The sequence below is a fragment of the Rhinolophus hipposideros genome, assembly GCF_964194185.1.
Source record: "Rhinolophus hipposideros genome assembly, chromosome: 21".
Lineage (NCBI taxonomy): Eukaryota > Metazoa > Chordata > Mammalia > Chiroptera > Rhinolophidae > Rhinolophus > Rhinolophus hipposideros.
The window spans coordinates 27,784,769-27,800,964 of record NC_138067.1 but is presented as its reverse complement, the minus strand read 5'-3'; the positions used below and the strand labels follow the sequence as shown (position 1 = coordinate 27,800,964).

The following is a 16,196-nucleotide window of genomic DNA, read 5'->3' as shown; positions in this document are numbered from 1 at the left end:
CAGCATGGTGGCTGTGCAAAGCGACTTCTCAACAAATGCCAGCTGCTAACATTTTGTCCCCAAGATGTTGGAAGTTAAAACAGGGTATTTAGGCCAAGGAAAACAGCTGGGGATTGGGCACTGCCCGCGCTGGGCCAGCTCAGGGCCGCCTCCTGCCACCTTAGGTCTTTCCTTTGCTTCTGTTGCTCCTTTGTTTTCCTTCAGGAAATGTGATTAGTTGTGGGCGACAGGAAAGGAGGGGAACTTGGCAGAACAGAAGTCAGTTGCCCTTTCATTGGCACCCTGGTCAAAGTTCCTTTTGAGAAACTCCCTCGGGGCCTCGGAGTGCCACGGGAAAGGTGGGATTTTTCCACATGTTGACAGACAGCGGGACTCTGCCCACTGGAAGGGAGGTCGGGGAGAGGAGGTGATAAGCAAGAAACAAGGAATCAAATTCAGAAACAGACTTCCTCTCTGCTGAAGGTTCTAGACCAGCTGACAGAAAGACGGATCTCCGCAAAAAGACTTGCAAGATTTCATTCTGAGCAAGAGAGCTGGAGGGAGGCTTCCATTTCTTGACAACAAGAGACGAAGAAGCAGACTTCAGAACCAGATCAACAACCTCGTCTCACTACTGCATGGAGAGAGGGCCCAGGAGGCTCCATCCATCAAGCCTGTGCCAAACTCTACTGTGAGTCACCCCTGAGCCATGGAGAAAGGAAACACTCATAGGAGACACCACCTCTGGGGCTGAAAGAGCCCAGTGTGTACAAAATCCTCCAATGCAGGGACCTCATCGGATCCATCTCTGTTAACACCAGAGCATGGCCCAGGGTGTGGACCACACAGGGAGTGCTGGAGGAGCGGAGGAGGAGGGCAGGGAAGGCAGGTGGACAGACAGACATGAAGTAAGCTGCTGGCTGACTTAACAACATTACTAAACTTTTCAGCACTTCACGTTTACATCCCACCAGGTGTGTGTAGAGAGATCATGGGGGCACCCCCAAACTCTGAAACCAATGAGTGATGGAGGCCACTGGCCTGACCCAAAGGCACCTTAGAGATGGAAAGGCTTCCAGGAACAAGAGGGGAAGCGTTGTAGAGGTTAGTTGTTCCTTGGCTGTGATATGGACATATCTTAACAGAGAATGGAAGGAAGGAAAATCATTTAGAAATTGAAGAAACGCCTGATGGGAGACTCAAATGAACAATGATTATCCGGTGCTTCGCACAGTACCTGGTGTGCTCAATAAATGGTAATTTTTATTGTTATAGTATTCATAAGAACTGGCTCATACCTAAGAAAAAATGGATGAGAGAATTTCAACCTCACCCAAAAACAAAGAAATGCAAATTTAAGCAAAAATCTGCGTTGCCGTTCACCCATCAGTTAACTAAGGTCAAAGTCCAGCAATACAGGGCATAGGGAAACGAGCTCTCCTGCACCACTGGTAGAAATATAGATTGCCACCACCTCTCAAAATGCTAGATGGGAAGACATTTTGCTGCTGGTATCACAATTGTAGGATTTCACACTGCTCATATCCTCCTCACACAAGTTAACAAAAAGGTGTCTAATCCCAAAGGTTTCCATAGCAACATTATCACAAACACAACAAAGAACCAGGGACAACTCTGCGTCCATCAAGAAGGAAATGATTTCTCACCAATGAGGAAATTACACTGCCTTCATCCAAGGACAAACCACGCTTGTTACAAAAATGTCTGGCATAGCATATTGTGTGTGCTGACAAGGAACCATTCCAAGATGTATTAAGTGAGCAGGTCAAATCCACTGAATTACACGTCATCACATCAGTGTCTCATGTCTGCCCAGCCCTCATAACCATCGCTATTTAACTTGGTTCACTTCTTTACGGTCAATCTCTCTCCCATCACAAGGTAAGAGCAGGAGCCATGGTGATTAAATGTGGACGCCTAACTGATGAACTCCAAGTGGTCTGTGGCAGAGAAGTTGTCTCTGCAGATGGACTCAAGTTTTCCACTGGAAAGAGGCTCCACACAGGTGGAGCTGCTGTCACCATCAAACCCCCAGCACCTCACATAACGTCTGGCCCTTTGTAGGTTAAATCTGACCTCCTAAGGACCTCTCCACACCACAAAACATGCTCCATCCAACTCCCTGGAATATTTAGAGAAAGAATGAAAATCGGAGTCCACAATGATCCAGAGAAAAACCACAAAAACGGGAATGAATCTTACCTGTTTCTCCTGGTTTGATCCACAGAATAAATCTGCTTTCTCAGCCAACTTGGAAGAGAGTGGAGACAAAACAAAAATGAGAGTGAGAGAGAAAGTTAGAAAATTATGCAAGTCTGACTTCTACAGGATGGGAACAAAGGAAACTGGGAAGGGTTTTTCAGCTTTCTAACTCAGAAAGAAAGCAATTTTCTCCTTGTGGTTGAAATGCCCTAGCTGAGCCGAGAGGCCTCTTCAGCTCGTAGGGGCTGGCATTCTTTAAACTGACGATTCCCTCTGATGGTATCCGTTAATCCCCAAAAAGCTGGTAGGAAAAAAATGGTGGAAATCAGTGGGCCTTGGTTTATTAGGGGGACAATAATTCACACACCAATCCCATCCAGACATCCACGACATTGACGAGACAGTCCTGAGTGGCAGACCTTGCCTCTGACTGTCCCTTAATGAGTCAGCTTAATGCCTTCTTACATCCTGTAAGAAGGAAGCCCTCCAGCCATCCCCTCAAACAAAACACCAATGCGTGTTTCTGTCTCAGTTCCAATGCACTCTTCACCCAACAGGCCAAGGACCCAAACCAAGAGAGGCTCTTCTGTGGGACATTGGAGAGTCCACAGCCACTATTGGGTACCTACTGCATACAAGGCACTCAATGAGCCTCCAAGATCAAATGTCCCATTTTTCTTTTCTTTGCCTATGTTGGCTAAAGGAAGCAGAAAAAATGAATGAGTGAGCGAAAACAGAGACAAACAGGCAAAAGCCCATACCTCTCAATGATGGTAGGTGTAGACGCGCTCATCACTTCTTGGTGTAAGATTTTCAAGCCCGAGAGCCACTTAGTTGCATCTTCCTTAGAGTCAGCTAGAGAGATGAATGGGATCAGAAACGTTGTGTTACTCCCTGGGAAGACATCTGCTTAGGGACTCCGGCCCCGGCCTCCCGGGCCTTCCCAACCCCATAGAGACCGTGGGGATGTGAAAAGCCTATGTCAGTTTGCAATTTTGCAAGAGGACACCAAGAAGGCATCTCCTTCCCACCGTCATGATTCTAAGACGTGCTTTTTGTCTGAGATGAGGCCATGGGCCCAAAATGAGCCTTCGACAAGAGTGACAGGAAGGTGATATTTTTTTAAAGAGTTTTAGCTTTTAACCCTATGCTAATGAATAAGATGCAGGGCCTGGAGTAGCCTCTACCACAATCCTGAGCAGCCCTCAGCATTTCCCATTTCCAACCAAGGCCAGAGAGAGAAGTGGAAAGTAGGTAACACTGACACCCATGCAGGAAGCAGCAACACGGGGCGGTGAAGAACTTGGCATCATCACCAAGTCCCACGGTACCACCTCAGGGCTGTGTGACGTTCCCTTTGTGCCTCATTTCCTCATCAGTGACATGGAGCTAGCAATGCAAACACCTCGTCGAGTCAGTAAACATCTAACCACCAGGTGTCTTGTTAGTCTAGACCAGACCATGCCAACATTGCTGCTCTTGTTCTTCCCGCGCAGATGAGGAGAAAAACCAAGGCTCACAGGGTTTAGAGTCCTGTCAAAGAGCCAGTAAAAGAAGCTGGGATCTGAATCCATATCTTGCCCACCGCTCGACCTGACCTTGAATTCCAGAGCTCTGGAAGAGGAACCCCAGAGTGGGACACACCCCAAAGCTGGCATCCTGTGCTCCAAGTCTTGCTTGGATTCTCATGGTCTGCCTACCAAGAACCACAGCCAGGCCACACCTACAGTGGGGCTAAGGGGACACAGCTCTAAAGGTTCGTGGTCACGAGCCCCTTTCTCTCCTGCCCATCTCTGCCACCTGCCACCCACTGCCAATCAGACACGCACTCATCATTTCCCACATCCAGCTTGCTATTTCCCTCCTTCTAGCCCTCGCACATGCAATGTCCTCTCCTTGGACCATCTTCCCTCTTTCCCTCTAACTCCTACTAATGCCTCAATAGCCAGTTTAAAAGTGGCCTCCTCCGCAAAGCCTTCCCTGGCTGCAGGCACTCTGTACTCCTCATCACAGTGCATTATGCATGGACTACTGCTCTTATCAGTGTACTGTTAACTTCCTGTCCACACACCTGTCTCCCAAATAGACTGTGAGCTCCTTATAGGCAGTGACTGGGTCTTATCCACTTTTATAGCTCCACTGCCATCTGGCATAACCTAGTTCAGAGCATCTGCTCAAAAGACGCCTAGTGAAAGAATGAACGAGAAATTAAATCAATGGGAGCTATTAGCCCCTAAATGAAATGTCCCGAAGGTGGCTCATCTTGCATAGTTTCCCCCCATTTTGGTCTACTTTCAATGGTATTTATTTTCTGACTTATCAGTCATGATTATGTATATGGTTCTAAGTCAATAAATTCTAGGATTGGACCTGAAAGCAGCTCCAAGCTTCTGCCCGAGTAAAATGCCTGAGCTTTCTCACAGCTCTTCTTCTGGCCTCTCAGAGGCCTCTTTGGCTTTTTGGTGGATTTACAAGGAGGGCCAGAAATCTCACACGTTTGTCTATGTGTGCATGTGTGTGCACATGGGTGTGCATGCATGTGTGTGCATGCATGTGTGCATATATGTGTATGTGTATGTATGTGTCTCTCTATTGTGTGTGTGCACATTTACGTGTGTGAGATACAAGAGTTCAAGGACGTTCCTTTAGTTCAGTCATGTTGAATAAATGATGTAGGCTAGCGTCAGTTGGACAGTTACATAGGTTTCAACCTTTAGCTCTCAGCATGAGCCATAACATAACCCTTACAACATCCCAAAGAGGTCAGCGTTATGATTCTTCCCATTGCAGTGGAGAAACTGCAGCTCAGAGAGGTTGAGTAGCTTGCCCAAAGTGACACAGCTAGAAAGGGGCAGGGTTAGGATTCAAAATCACGATGCCCCGAAACATGCCTTAGCAGGCAGGCAGGTGTGAGCATCTTGCCATTAGAGAACGTCCTAGGAAGGAAACTGAGGCACAGGGCGGATGAAAAAGCGCCTGGATGTGTACCTACCTGCTAAGCTGAGTGTGCTGAGGACAAACTGGCTGCCATACAAGATGGTAAAACAGCAGTCTTCCTTCTGGCGGACTGCTTTTGCACGTTCAAAATCCTTGGAGTTCTTCCCTGGGCGGATTTCCTTTATTTCCATGATATCCACTAAAAGAAAATTAACATGAGCCAATTAGGAGCTGTGTTCACCACCAGCCCCCGCCAAGGATGCAGCCACATGCCTGCATTCCAGACACATAGCCCAGCTCCTTCATTCCACAGAATGAAGATGAGTTGTCCCAGCCTCTCAGCCCTGCCCAAATCACATGATTATGTGCAAATAAATAAAATGCTTGTTATTTTAAGCCACTAAGTACTGGAATAGTTGTACAGCAATAGATAACAAAAACAAAGAAGAAATCCATCCTAACCCAAGCAAGGGAGCCCCCCTTACCTGCCATACGGTAATCAGTGAACTGTGTACTGTCACAAAGAGACAGACTCAACCTGTCCCTTCCTCCCATTTCTTCTGTCCAAAGAAGCACCTTTTCCTGGGTGGGACCCATTCCACATGCTTCAGATGAAACTGAGCCACCCCTCCCAACCTCCGACCACAATGAGCCAAAGATGTGTCCAAGGGTCCTAGGAATGACCAAAGTGCCCACCCCTGGCATAGTGAATGGTCAGGGACAAGCACATGGCCCAAGCTGGGCCCATCAGCATCCTCCTGGGAATTATTTGGCCAAAGCTATTCATAAAATTTTTCCTGCTGCTGCTGCTGCTACCTCACTGATAAAACATGAGTCTGGGGTAGCAGGGACCATGTTACCTGCCGTGTAGAAAGAAAAGATTGAGCCCTGATACACTATTTGAACCCCTGGGTCCAGTCAGGCTTGAAGCCACTTCTGCCCTGAAACGTATTACTTACATGATGCAATAAATTCTTTTTTTTAATTAAAGTTTATTGCGGTGACAATGGTTAGTAAAGTTACATAGGTTTCAAGTGTACAATTCTATAATACATCATCTATATATCACATTGTGTGTTCACCACCCAGAATCAGTTCTTCCATCACCACATATTTGAGCCCGTTAACCCTCATCTACCAAATTCTTTTTTCTTAGGTTTGTATGAAATGAGTTTCTGTCCCTTGCTACCATAAGAGTCTGGGTACATACAGCTAAGTGCTCGCATTGAACAGAAAAACAGAAAAAAGAGGTATTCCTGGAAAAGAGAAGGTAGGGAAGGAAATCTCAGCTCTGACCTGGGATCAAGGAAGAAGACAGATGAAGTTTAGACAGATGAACAAAGGCACATAGAGTCAGAGTTGAAAGCAGGAAAGGTTCATCGCCATTCAGAGGTAGCAGCAAGAGTGGGGATACGGAGAATGAAATCATAGGAGAGAGAGGGGATGAAATGAACTAAAAGTTCTTTGCTTTTTTACCAGGGTCTAGCTAGATTGAAAAAACTTTGGGGGACCAGAATCATGAAGTAACATGAAAAGACTTTAAACAAACACCATTTATTCTGTCGTGTGCGTTGGACAGTGGTTACACAAATCTATACAGGTGATAAAATTCCATAGAACTAGTCACCAAAATATAAAGGAAATAAAACAAAAAGCAAGTGCATGTAAAAAATGGTGAAAAAACAATGAAGGTCTGTAGTATATTTCATAATATTGTCAAGTGTCAATTTCCTGGGTTTGATAACTATGGTTATGAAAGATGTTACCACTGGGGGAAGCTGGATGAATGGTACACATTCTGTACCATTTTTGCAATGTCTGCATGAATCTAAAATTGTTTCAAAATAAAAAGTTTTAAAAACTAGTTATTAACTATGGGTGGCCCTATTATTGGGAGGGGGGTGGTGTCTATAAACCTTGGGCAGGTAGAAGGGTGGGGGGTCATATCCCCATTTTTCACCCATCCCTGAAACCTGGGAGTCTTATCTCTTCTCTTTAACTTCAGTCCTCAAAAATAAATAACAAAACACAGATCCTTTGTGTGCTCTGAAATTCACAACCTTCTAGGAGAAAATCAGCATTGCTGATTTAACTGCTTTTGCAGTTATTTAAGAACATGAAAGGTATTAAGGTTTGTTCTCAGAAATGAGTTACCCATCCAGTTGACTGTCAGTCAAGAATCTAATGATTCTAAACAAATACTCTTTTTTTCTTATCTAGTCAAACAATGATTATCTTACCAGTCTCTTTCCCCATAAAACATCTCCAAGAGATAATCTTTAAATTAGCGTACTGTGAGCTTTTATCCTTGCAGCCAAATTATAATAAAAATTTGACACATGTATGAAACAAAAAAAATCTTCAGATAATGTAACACGGTCTTCAGGCAGTCACCAAGTCTTATCAGTTCTACTTTCTAAATTGCTCTTGAATCTGTCACCTTCTACGGTATCCATTTCCATGGGCAACACCATAGTCCAAGCCACTGTTATCTCTTGCTTGGTCTACTGAAATGGCCAGAAGTTACCCCCAGCACCATGTTTATGAAATACAGATATGGTCATGCAACTCCTAGGCTTCAAACCTCCCGATGTTGTCCCAATGCTGTTAGGACTAAGAACCAAGGCGCAGGGTTGACCCCTGTGTGCCCTCAACCTCCATGCTCCAGCCACAGTTGCCCAATCTCAGAACCTCCAGTGAGTCATGCTCACTCCCACCGTAAGACATTCGCACATGCTGTTGGTTCTGCTAGGAATGCTCTTAGCTTGGTTAACTCAAAGTTCTCCCTTCTAGGTTCAGCTTAATCACCATCAAACTCACAGGAAAAACTCCAGCTCCTGCTCTTGTGTAGACCAAGCCCCTCTCCCCAACAGCAATGACCAGAGGCAAATACTTACTGGTATGAATCGTGGATTCAGAGCTGTTTCCCTAGGTGGTGCTCCTTTCCTCACCACTGTATCCCCACTCCAAGTAGAGGGTGTGGTATACAGTGGAGCCCAAAAAATAGTTGTGGAAAGGGAATGGGGACAGAGAGAGACAGGGACGCAGACAGGGACAAAACTGGAAATGGGGCTGAGGGGGAAACACACACAGACACACACACACACACATATGAACAAACATAAATGGAGACGCTCAAACAGGGTGAAAGAAGAACAGAGACACCAGCCATGACCAGAGGACAAGCCACCCAGGTAAGAAGAGAGGTGCAAACATGCACACATACAAACTCAGAAAGAGAGAAAGAAACATGGGAGACAGAAAGAGAATGAAATATAAACACGCCACTCTAATCAAACCTCCCTGATCATCGATACACCGCCTTTCAATTCAGCCTACGCAAGCATCCTTTGGAGGCCAGCCCTGCCCCAGAGAGGACTGCAGGTATCCACCTTCCTCAGCCGGGACTGGTCATCACCTCCATTACGACATCTGACCACTTCCCTCTTTCTTCTCCCCAGATAAATATTGGCTTATTCATCATACTTCTGAAAAGACTATGCTCTCTTCATTGAATTGCCTTTGTTCCTTAGATTAGTTGACTATATTTGTGTTGGGTCTATTTCTGGGCTCTCTAGTCTGCCCCATTGATCTATTTGCTTATTCTTTCCCTAACACCACACTGTATTGGTAACTATTAATATATAGCTTTATAGTAAGTCTCGAAGTAGTATAGCATCAGTCCTCTGACTTTGGTCTTCTTCTTCAATGTTGTGTTGGATATTCTGGGCCTTTTGCCTTTCCATATAAACTTTAGAATCAGTTCGTCGGTATCTACCAAATTACTTGTTGGAATTCTTATTGGGATTGTGTTGAATCTATAGATCGAGTTGGGAAGAACTGACATTGAGTCTTCCTATCTATGAACATGGATTAGCTGTCCATCACACTTTTACCCGTTAGCCAGACCTTCTGCTGGATGTGCTTACTTGGTCCTGGCCCTCAAGAGTCTTACAGACATATCAGCATCATCGTGAGGATAAAAATAAAGGCAATAAGAATCACGTAAAACTCTTACTTACTATGTGCCAGGCACAGGGCCAACGCTTTCCACGCCATTGTTGGCCAGTTCTCTGGAAGCTGAGCCTGAGGTAGGGATTGTTGTTCAAGGGTTTACTGGGGGGATGGAAGGTGCTCAAAGAAGAAGGGAGTGCAGGAGCAGGAAGGGGTGGGAGAAGAAAGCTAAACTAGGTAGTGGTCCCAGTGGAGGATGGGCTTCGGACAGGTCTCCTGGGGGCTCTGGAGCATGGACCACACCAGGTAAGTGAGTTCTCCTGGAGGCAGGGAGGCTGGCTTCTCGTCCTCCCTGCCTCCAGCAGCTAGGAGAGGGGTGTACAGGCCTGGTAACGCAGTCTGGGCAGGCAAAGATAGCACCTCTACGCTGATTTCTCAATTCTCACAACAACACTGTGAGGCAGGTACAATGACTGTCGCTATTATACAGATGAGGAAACTGAGGCATGGAGAGGTGATGTACATTGACCAGGTTCACCAGCCAGTAAGTGGAAGAGCCAGGATTCAAACCCTTATATTGCTTCCTGTGGTCAAGCAAGCAACTCTGAGAGCAGCAGTAGGATGTGCAGACCTCTCCCCACTGTGCTCCAGTAGCCCACCCCATCACACGTGCACGCACGCACGCACACACAAACTGCCTCCTGCCCACATCCGTCTCAGGTAAGTGACTTCATCCCAATATGCCGTCCTTCCCCACCTCCCTTTATTAATGCATCCTGTTATTTTCATATCTGTGCTGTAAAAGTCTTCACTAGCCTCATTTGCATTTATAGGCTTATTTGTTTCCCTGTGTATCCGCTCCCTCCTCTAAGCCCCAGGAGAACAGGGACAGTGTGTGTCCCCTTCACAACTGGAGGCTCACTGCCACCTACATCAGAGCCTGGGACAGAATAGAAACGCAGATACCCACAGAATGAATGCATTAGGTTTCTCGGGGGGTTTGGTGTGGCTTTCCCCAGAAGCAGACCCCGAAACAAGGATGTGAGCACCAACAGTGTGTTGAGGAGGTGATCCCAGGAAACACCAGTAGAGGAGTGAGAAAGTGACAGGGCGAAGGGAAGGAGTAGATAAGGGGGCTGCCATGTTGTCAAGTTGGTATCCCGTGAACATCGGGAGCTGATCCCACAGGGGACTCAGACTCCTCGGAGTTGATCCGTCCCACCGAGGAGCAAGGGAGCTGGGGTATTTATCCCCCAACCTCCATCTGCTGGGGGTTGAGAGCTTCTGGGGGCCTTAACTCCCCAGGCCTCAGGCAGAGGGCAGCAGTGATCAGACGCCATGCTGCCTTCAACACGCAGAAGTGGGTGCTAGTGCAGTCAGGGTCAGCCCGTGGCAGCCTCTGCTACCTCAGGCTTTTGATTTCTGCTCCACCCCAACAAGACGCAGGGATCAGCATGTTTGAGGGGGTCACAGGCCCAGTGTCTCTCTAGTTCAGACAGGACAGTGACGCATGCAGACCAGTCCCAGTTATTGAAGAGAAGGGTTTCTCTGGGCTTCCCCAGGAGAGCCGCGACAGGGAAACAGGACAAGGTGTGACTGCCCTCTGTCCGTCCCATATCCCTAACAGCGTCTCAGGTCAACAGGTGGTTCTGGAATTACAGAATATCAGCGCATGCGCTCGCGCGCTCTCTCGCTCCCCAGCAATGTTACATCTGCATTAAGATAAAGATCACATATCGTACAATTCATCCAATTAAAGGGTACAGTTCAATGGCTCTTAGTATACTCACAGATTTGTACAACCACCACGAGAGTCAACTGAAGAACACTTTCATCACCACAAAGAGAAACCCATACCCTTGAGCTACCACTCCCCATTCCCCTCTCAGCCCCACACCAGCCCTTGTAAACCACGAATCTACTTTCAGTCTCTATAGATTGGCCTGTTCTGCACATGTCATGTAAATGGAATCATGCAGTAGGCGGTCTTGGGCGTCTGGCTTCTTTCACTCAGCGTGATGTCTTCAAGGGTCGTCCGTGTTGCAGCATGTGTCACTGCTTCATTCCTTGCCACAGATGAATAATATTCCATTGTATGAAGAGACCATATTTTGGGTACCCATTCATCCACTGAGGGACGTCTGAGTTGTTTCCACCCTTTGGCTACTGTGAATAGTGTGGCTATGAACATTCACACACAAGTTTCTGTCTGAACACCTGTTTTCAATTCTCTTGGGTATTTCCTAGGAATAGAAAGCAGTGCCCTGCTGACTACACCGTCAGGGCTGCAGGTGTATTGGCGAGGTACCCAGCCATCAACCCAGGCCAGGAAGGGCACTGGAACGTAGGTGGAAAGTCACCTGCTGAGCATGAGCCTGTGGCTGGGACCTCCATGAGGAGAAGGTGTCAGTGGAGCCACCACCAAGCTGTCACTACTACTTCCCAGACCTTCTGGGCAAGCAGGGGCCAGCTCCCGAGGCACCAGAGGGCTGCCTATTGTTCAGCCACCCCCTTGACTACCAGGAGCCCCAAAAAGGTGGGAAGGAAATCTCTTGCCAATGGGGATGTTTTTCTATTTGGAAATCGGCAGGGTCTGAGTGGCACTTTTCGCTGTGCCCAGCAGCGACAGGGATAAGGCCCACTGTACTCAATGATGTGAATCCCAAACCACATTTCTGACCTGTGGCTGCAAATAAAATCCTGGGACATGCTGGGATTGTAAACTCGCAGGTTCCCAGGGGCCTCCCGAGTCACGAGAAGCGTGTGGCTGGTGATTAGCAGATGGACTCTGGAACCAGCTCGCTTGGGTTTGAATCCCAGCTTTCAGCAGGTGGCGCTGAGCAGGACCTTCATTCACCTGTCCATGCCTCCATTTCCTCATGTGAACAGGAGTGGTAACAGTCTTCTCACACAGTGCTCTTTCAGGATGAAATGAGTGTGTTATCTATATATGTGTGTGTGCTCATATGTGTGTATTAAAATAGTGCCTACTGATTTTAACAAATAAAGATGTAGTAACTTTTAAGCTCTTGCTAGCTATTATTTTTAAGATTATTAATGCAATGGAATAAATCTGGACTCACATTAGGCATAAGAAAAAACAGTCCCTCAATTTATCTATTGTGGAAATTGAAGAGGCAGATCCATACGTATTGATGTGGGAAAAAAACTCCACAATGGCTTACATAAGTAGGACACTAGATGCATGTGCTTGTGTCTATATGTGCGTGTGGACCCACATGTACACACACACATTTATGCGTGCATATATCCATATTGTACATAGGTGTCTGTCACTATCCAAATTCTCACTATCTGAATATCCACTAGAACTTGCAAACATTTTTACCCAAAATGCACCACCCTAATCGCATACTTGCTATAGGACATTCAGGTGCAGGCACCAGTGAAAATATTGGTGTGTATCAGTCTGCAACAGGAAAGGAGCATGTCCAGCCCTCTCATGTTGAAAATCATCATGCATCAAACCTAGTGTCCTGCCCACCCTACTGGGTCCTTCTTCAGTCCTCGTGTTTACTTCTGACAAGCAAACTACCAACCAGAGTCCAATTTAGATGAAATCTTCAGTATTTTTCACAGACTATTTCATTGTCATTTCTATTAAGTTACAGAGTAGCTAGAGGACAGGGGAAAAAATCAAAATTCAAAACCAATACCATGTAGCATCCTACCTCCTTTTCGCAAACATGCCCAGTAACAAGTTGACTAAAGTATCTAATAATTAGGTATTGCATTGGTTGCTTGCTGTCAATGCTTTGTAACGGTGCAGAAATATTCTTCGGTGGGTTGGTTTCTAGGCGTTTACAAATGTTAAGCAATACTGGGGAAATTGGATGGGTTTTCTCCAGTTGATTGTAATGCACCTCATTTGTATCCATGTAACATGCCACAACATACTGCTATGCAAAAAACATGCTCTCCGTCATGTTTTCAGGAAGGAGTTAGGCTCAGCTAAGGGGGATGGTCATATTTGTACACATGCACATGTGTGTGCAAAAGTGTGAAAAATGTTTAAAAAAAAAGATTCCCACAAATTTGCTGATAATAGTGGTTACTGGTAGGAAGGTCGATGTGCAAACGGCAGGCAAGCGGGGGCTTGATCTGCATTGGTTGCAATTTTTACCAACGGCGCCCACAGTCATTAAGATGACCGACTTTATTTTCAGAGGAGGCTCTGGTGGCCAGAACTCAAACGCTGTACACTCATGTGGTGGGGCTCAGCAGCCCTGTTTCCTGCTTGAAGAAGTAAGATAACACAGCCACAGAAGCAAGACCTCATCTTTGCTCAACGTCCCCCAACTTTCCCAGCATCACCTCGGGTCTTTCTCAGCTCTGTCTGACCTCCTACTGCCCTCTCCACCTGTCACCTGCGGAGGCACACTTGGGTTTTCAGTCTCCTCCCACTCTCTCCCTCCCTCCACCACCACCCTTGCCATCTGTCCCCATGACAGTGTTCTTCAAACTCCTGTTTCCTTTCTCCTCCCACTCTTGATTCTGGGCTGCTCCGAGGCTGCCCACCACCCTACCTGGAACATCTTCCTACTTTCACACCATGGCTTTTTCCCCAATTTCCACACCTCAAGTGGCACCATCTGCCAACAAGCTTAACAAAGTATCTTTAAGGAAGCTCCAGGCGGATTCAAGAGGAAAAGAAACAGGCGAGGCTCGGGCACCTTCCCACATGTACTCCCATTCTCCTTTCCTACTTTCAGTCATTCAGTCAGCCAGGTAGTGAGTGAGCATCATGCTGAGAGTGGGAGTGAAGCAGACAGACCCGGTCCACTTTCTCGGAAGCTCCGAGCCTGGAAGGGAGGACAGACCCTGTCCAAACCAGACAAGAGCATATAACCGTGCTAAACACCTAAGAGGAACAGAATAATGTCTACACTGGGACTTCTCCCCAGCAAGGGTGAGGAAGTCTTTTCTATGAGCGTGAGTCTTGGCTGAGATCTGAAGGCTGGAGTTAACCTGGAGCAGCGGGAGGAGACAGAGGGCAGAGGAGGGCAGAGAGCGCAGAGACCTGGAGGGCAGAGACCTTGGTTCAAATCCCAGCTCTGCTTTCTAATACCCTCACTTCCCTGTCCACTTCATGAATGTACTGTGCAGATGCCTGACCACCTGTGTACTTGACCAGCAGTGTACACCTGAAGCTGAAGCTGAATAACAATGAATGTCAATTATAATATACATAAAGTCACAGGATGTGGAGTACAGCACAGGGAAAGAGTCAATGAATTGTAACACCTATATACGATGTCAGAGGGTCGTAGATTGGGGGAGGGGGATTATCACTTTGTGAGGGGTGTAAATGTATAACTATTACATTGTTTTGTACACCTGAAATTAATTTTAAAAAAATCCCAGCTCTGCTCTATAATGGTGGTTGGGAACTTGGGCAAGTCCCCTCTGTGCTTTCTTCACCTGCACACACAGTGAAAGCACCCTTACTGAGCTGCTCAGCAACCAAGAAGCAGTTACATGAAATCAAAAAAAAACGACAGCACCCCCCAGGAGGTCTCAGTCAAGGTTAGTGTAACTATTGGGATGAATGTTCTCTCGTACCACCTTTCAATAACACCTTCACCACTGCTGCTGGTTTCACTTTGTCTCAGTGTTGCTATGTCTCAGTGAAGAACCCTGCTTTAAAAGCTTAGGGTATCGGGTTATTTCACATCCATAGTAGCATCTGACCTTGAAGTCAGATAAATAAGATACGCTGCAGAACACAGTTAGAAAAGGTTCAACATGGGAGAATGGAAACAGCCCAACTTCAGAAAAATCTAGCAGCCATGGACTTGAATCTAGCAGTTCAAGTCCAACTCTACCTACCCCAGCTCTGCGCCTTGGCATGGGTTTCTTCATTCTAGTTTAGCCTCTGCTTTTCTCATCTGCAAAATGGGGAAATAATACCTACCCCATAGGTAGATATACCTGAAAGAACTTGGTAAACTGAGTTTCAGACATTAAAAATTACTTTAAAGCCTAGATAGAGATGGGGGTGGAGGCTGCCCTCATCTTCTTTGTTAAAAAATAATTAACAATTGTTGAGACGGTGTTGACAGCCACTGACGAATATTTGAGCTTCAAACTTCCATATAAAGAGACTTTTTAACAACACTCAAATAATTGGGTAGCTGTTACTGTAATGCTTTGTATTCACCCCAAATTTTTCCCATTTATATAATATTCTTTTTTCATTTCTTTTTTGGACAGACTATTTCATGGGTGTTTAAGAGTTTGAAGTGATACTGAAGAACTGACCAGGCTTCTCTTCCCTTCAGGGAATCCGTCTCCCCAGGGGAGCAGGGAGCACTCTCAGACAGGAGAGTCCGGAAGAAGAAACTGGGCATGCCCCGAACAGCCTCCTTGCCCAGTTCTGGTCCAATGTAGGCCCCAGGAACCACATGCTCTGTCCTACTCCGTGTTGCTCAGAGGGGGGGCTGACTCTAAGATGCCTGTGGGTGCCAGTGAGCAAGTCAAGGGTCAGGGGCCAGAGATTTATTATAAGCCAGACTCTCCAGGCCGCTCAAACTACAAAACAGACCTTCTTGTAAGAATTTATCAGTTACCTGTGCTTCAGTTCTCAATTGTTTCCAAACTCAGGAGAAGAGAAAAAGAGGAGCTTTACGAACTGGCCAGCTAAAACCCCATACACTGACCATCAAATAATTCTTTAAATAGTCATCATTACAGTGTCACTTAAATTTGATGCTTTCTCCGCCCTGCTGGAAACTAAATGAGAAGAATCCCATGCACGTGATATGGGAGATGACTTTATATGGCACTCATACTGTACGTACATCTTAATTGCGATGTATTTTAATATGAATTGGAAAAAATATATATCCAGTACCTCTGAACTCTGAGATCAAAGTTCCCTCTACATAAATTTTACTGAAGAAGAGTGAATCAATTTTAAATTATGTATTAAGTAGAAAACAGGTGGTGTGCAGATGTGACAAAATCATTAAAGCATTCAACAAAGGACTCACCACCTTATACATGGCCTATTAAAATTTTAACTTGCTTTGCTTTAAACCAGCACTGTATTATCAAAATTACACAGAAGGCCTTCATTGTAC

The 16,196-nt window shown here is 46.0% G+C and overlaps 1 protein-coding gene across 2 annotated transcripts in view; it reads right to left on the bottom strand.

Annotated features, from left to right (window-relative positions):
* PLCG2 (phospholipase C gamma 2) overlaps positions 1-16,196 on the bottom strand; it is a 136,657-nt gene that overhangs the window by 83,054 nt on the left and 37,407 nt on the right. For both annotated transcript variants that reach the window (XM_081031355.1, XM_081031356.1), the window contains exons 3-5: positions 5,195-5,338; positions 2,964-3,057; positions 2,203-2,250 (exon numbers count right to left, since the gene is read on the bottom strand). In XM_081031355.1, the coding sequence (XP_080887481.1) occupies positions 2,203-2,250; positions 2,964-3,057; positions 5,195-5,338 (286 nt within the window). The remainder of the gene's footprint in view (positions 1-2,202; positions 2,251-2,963; positions 3,058-5,194; positions 5,339-16,196) is intronic.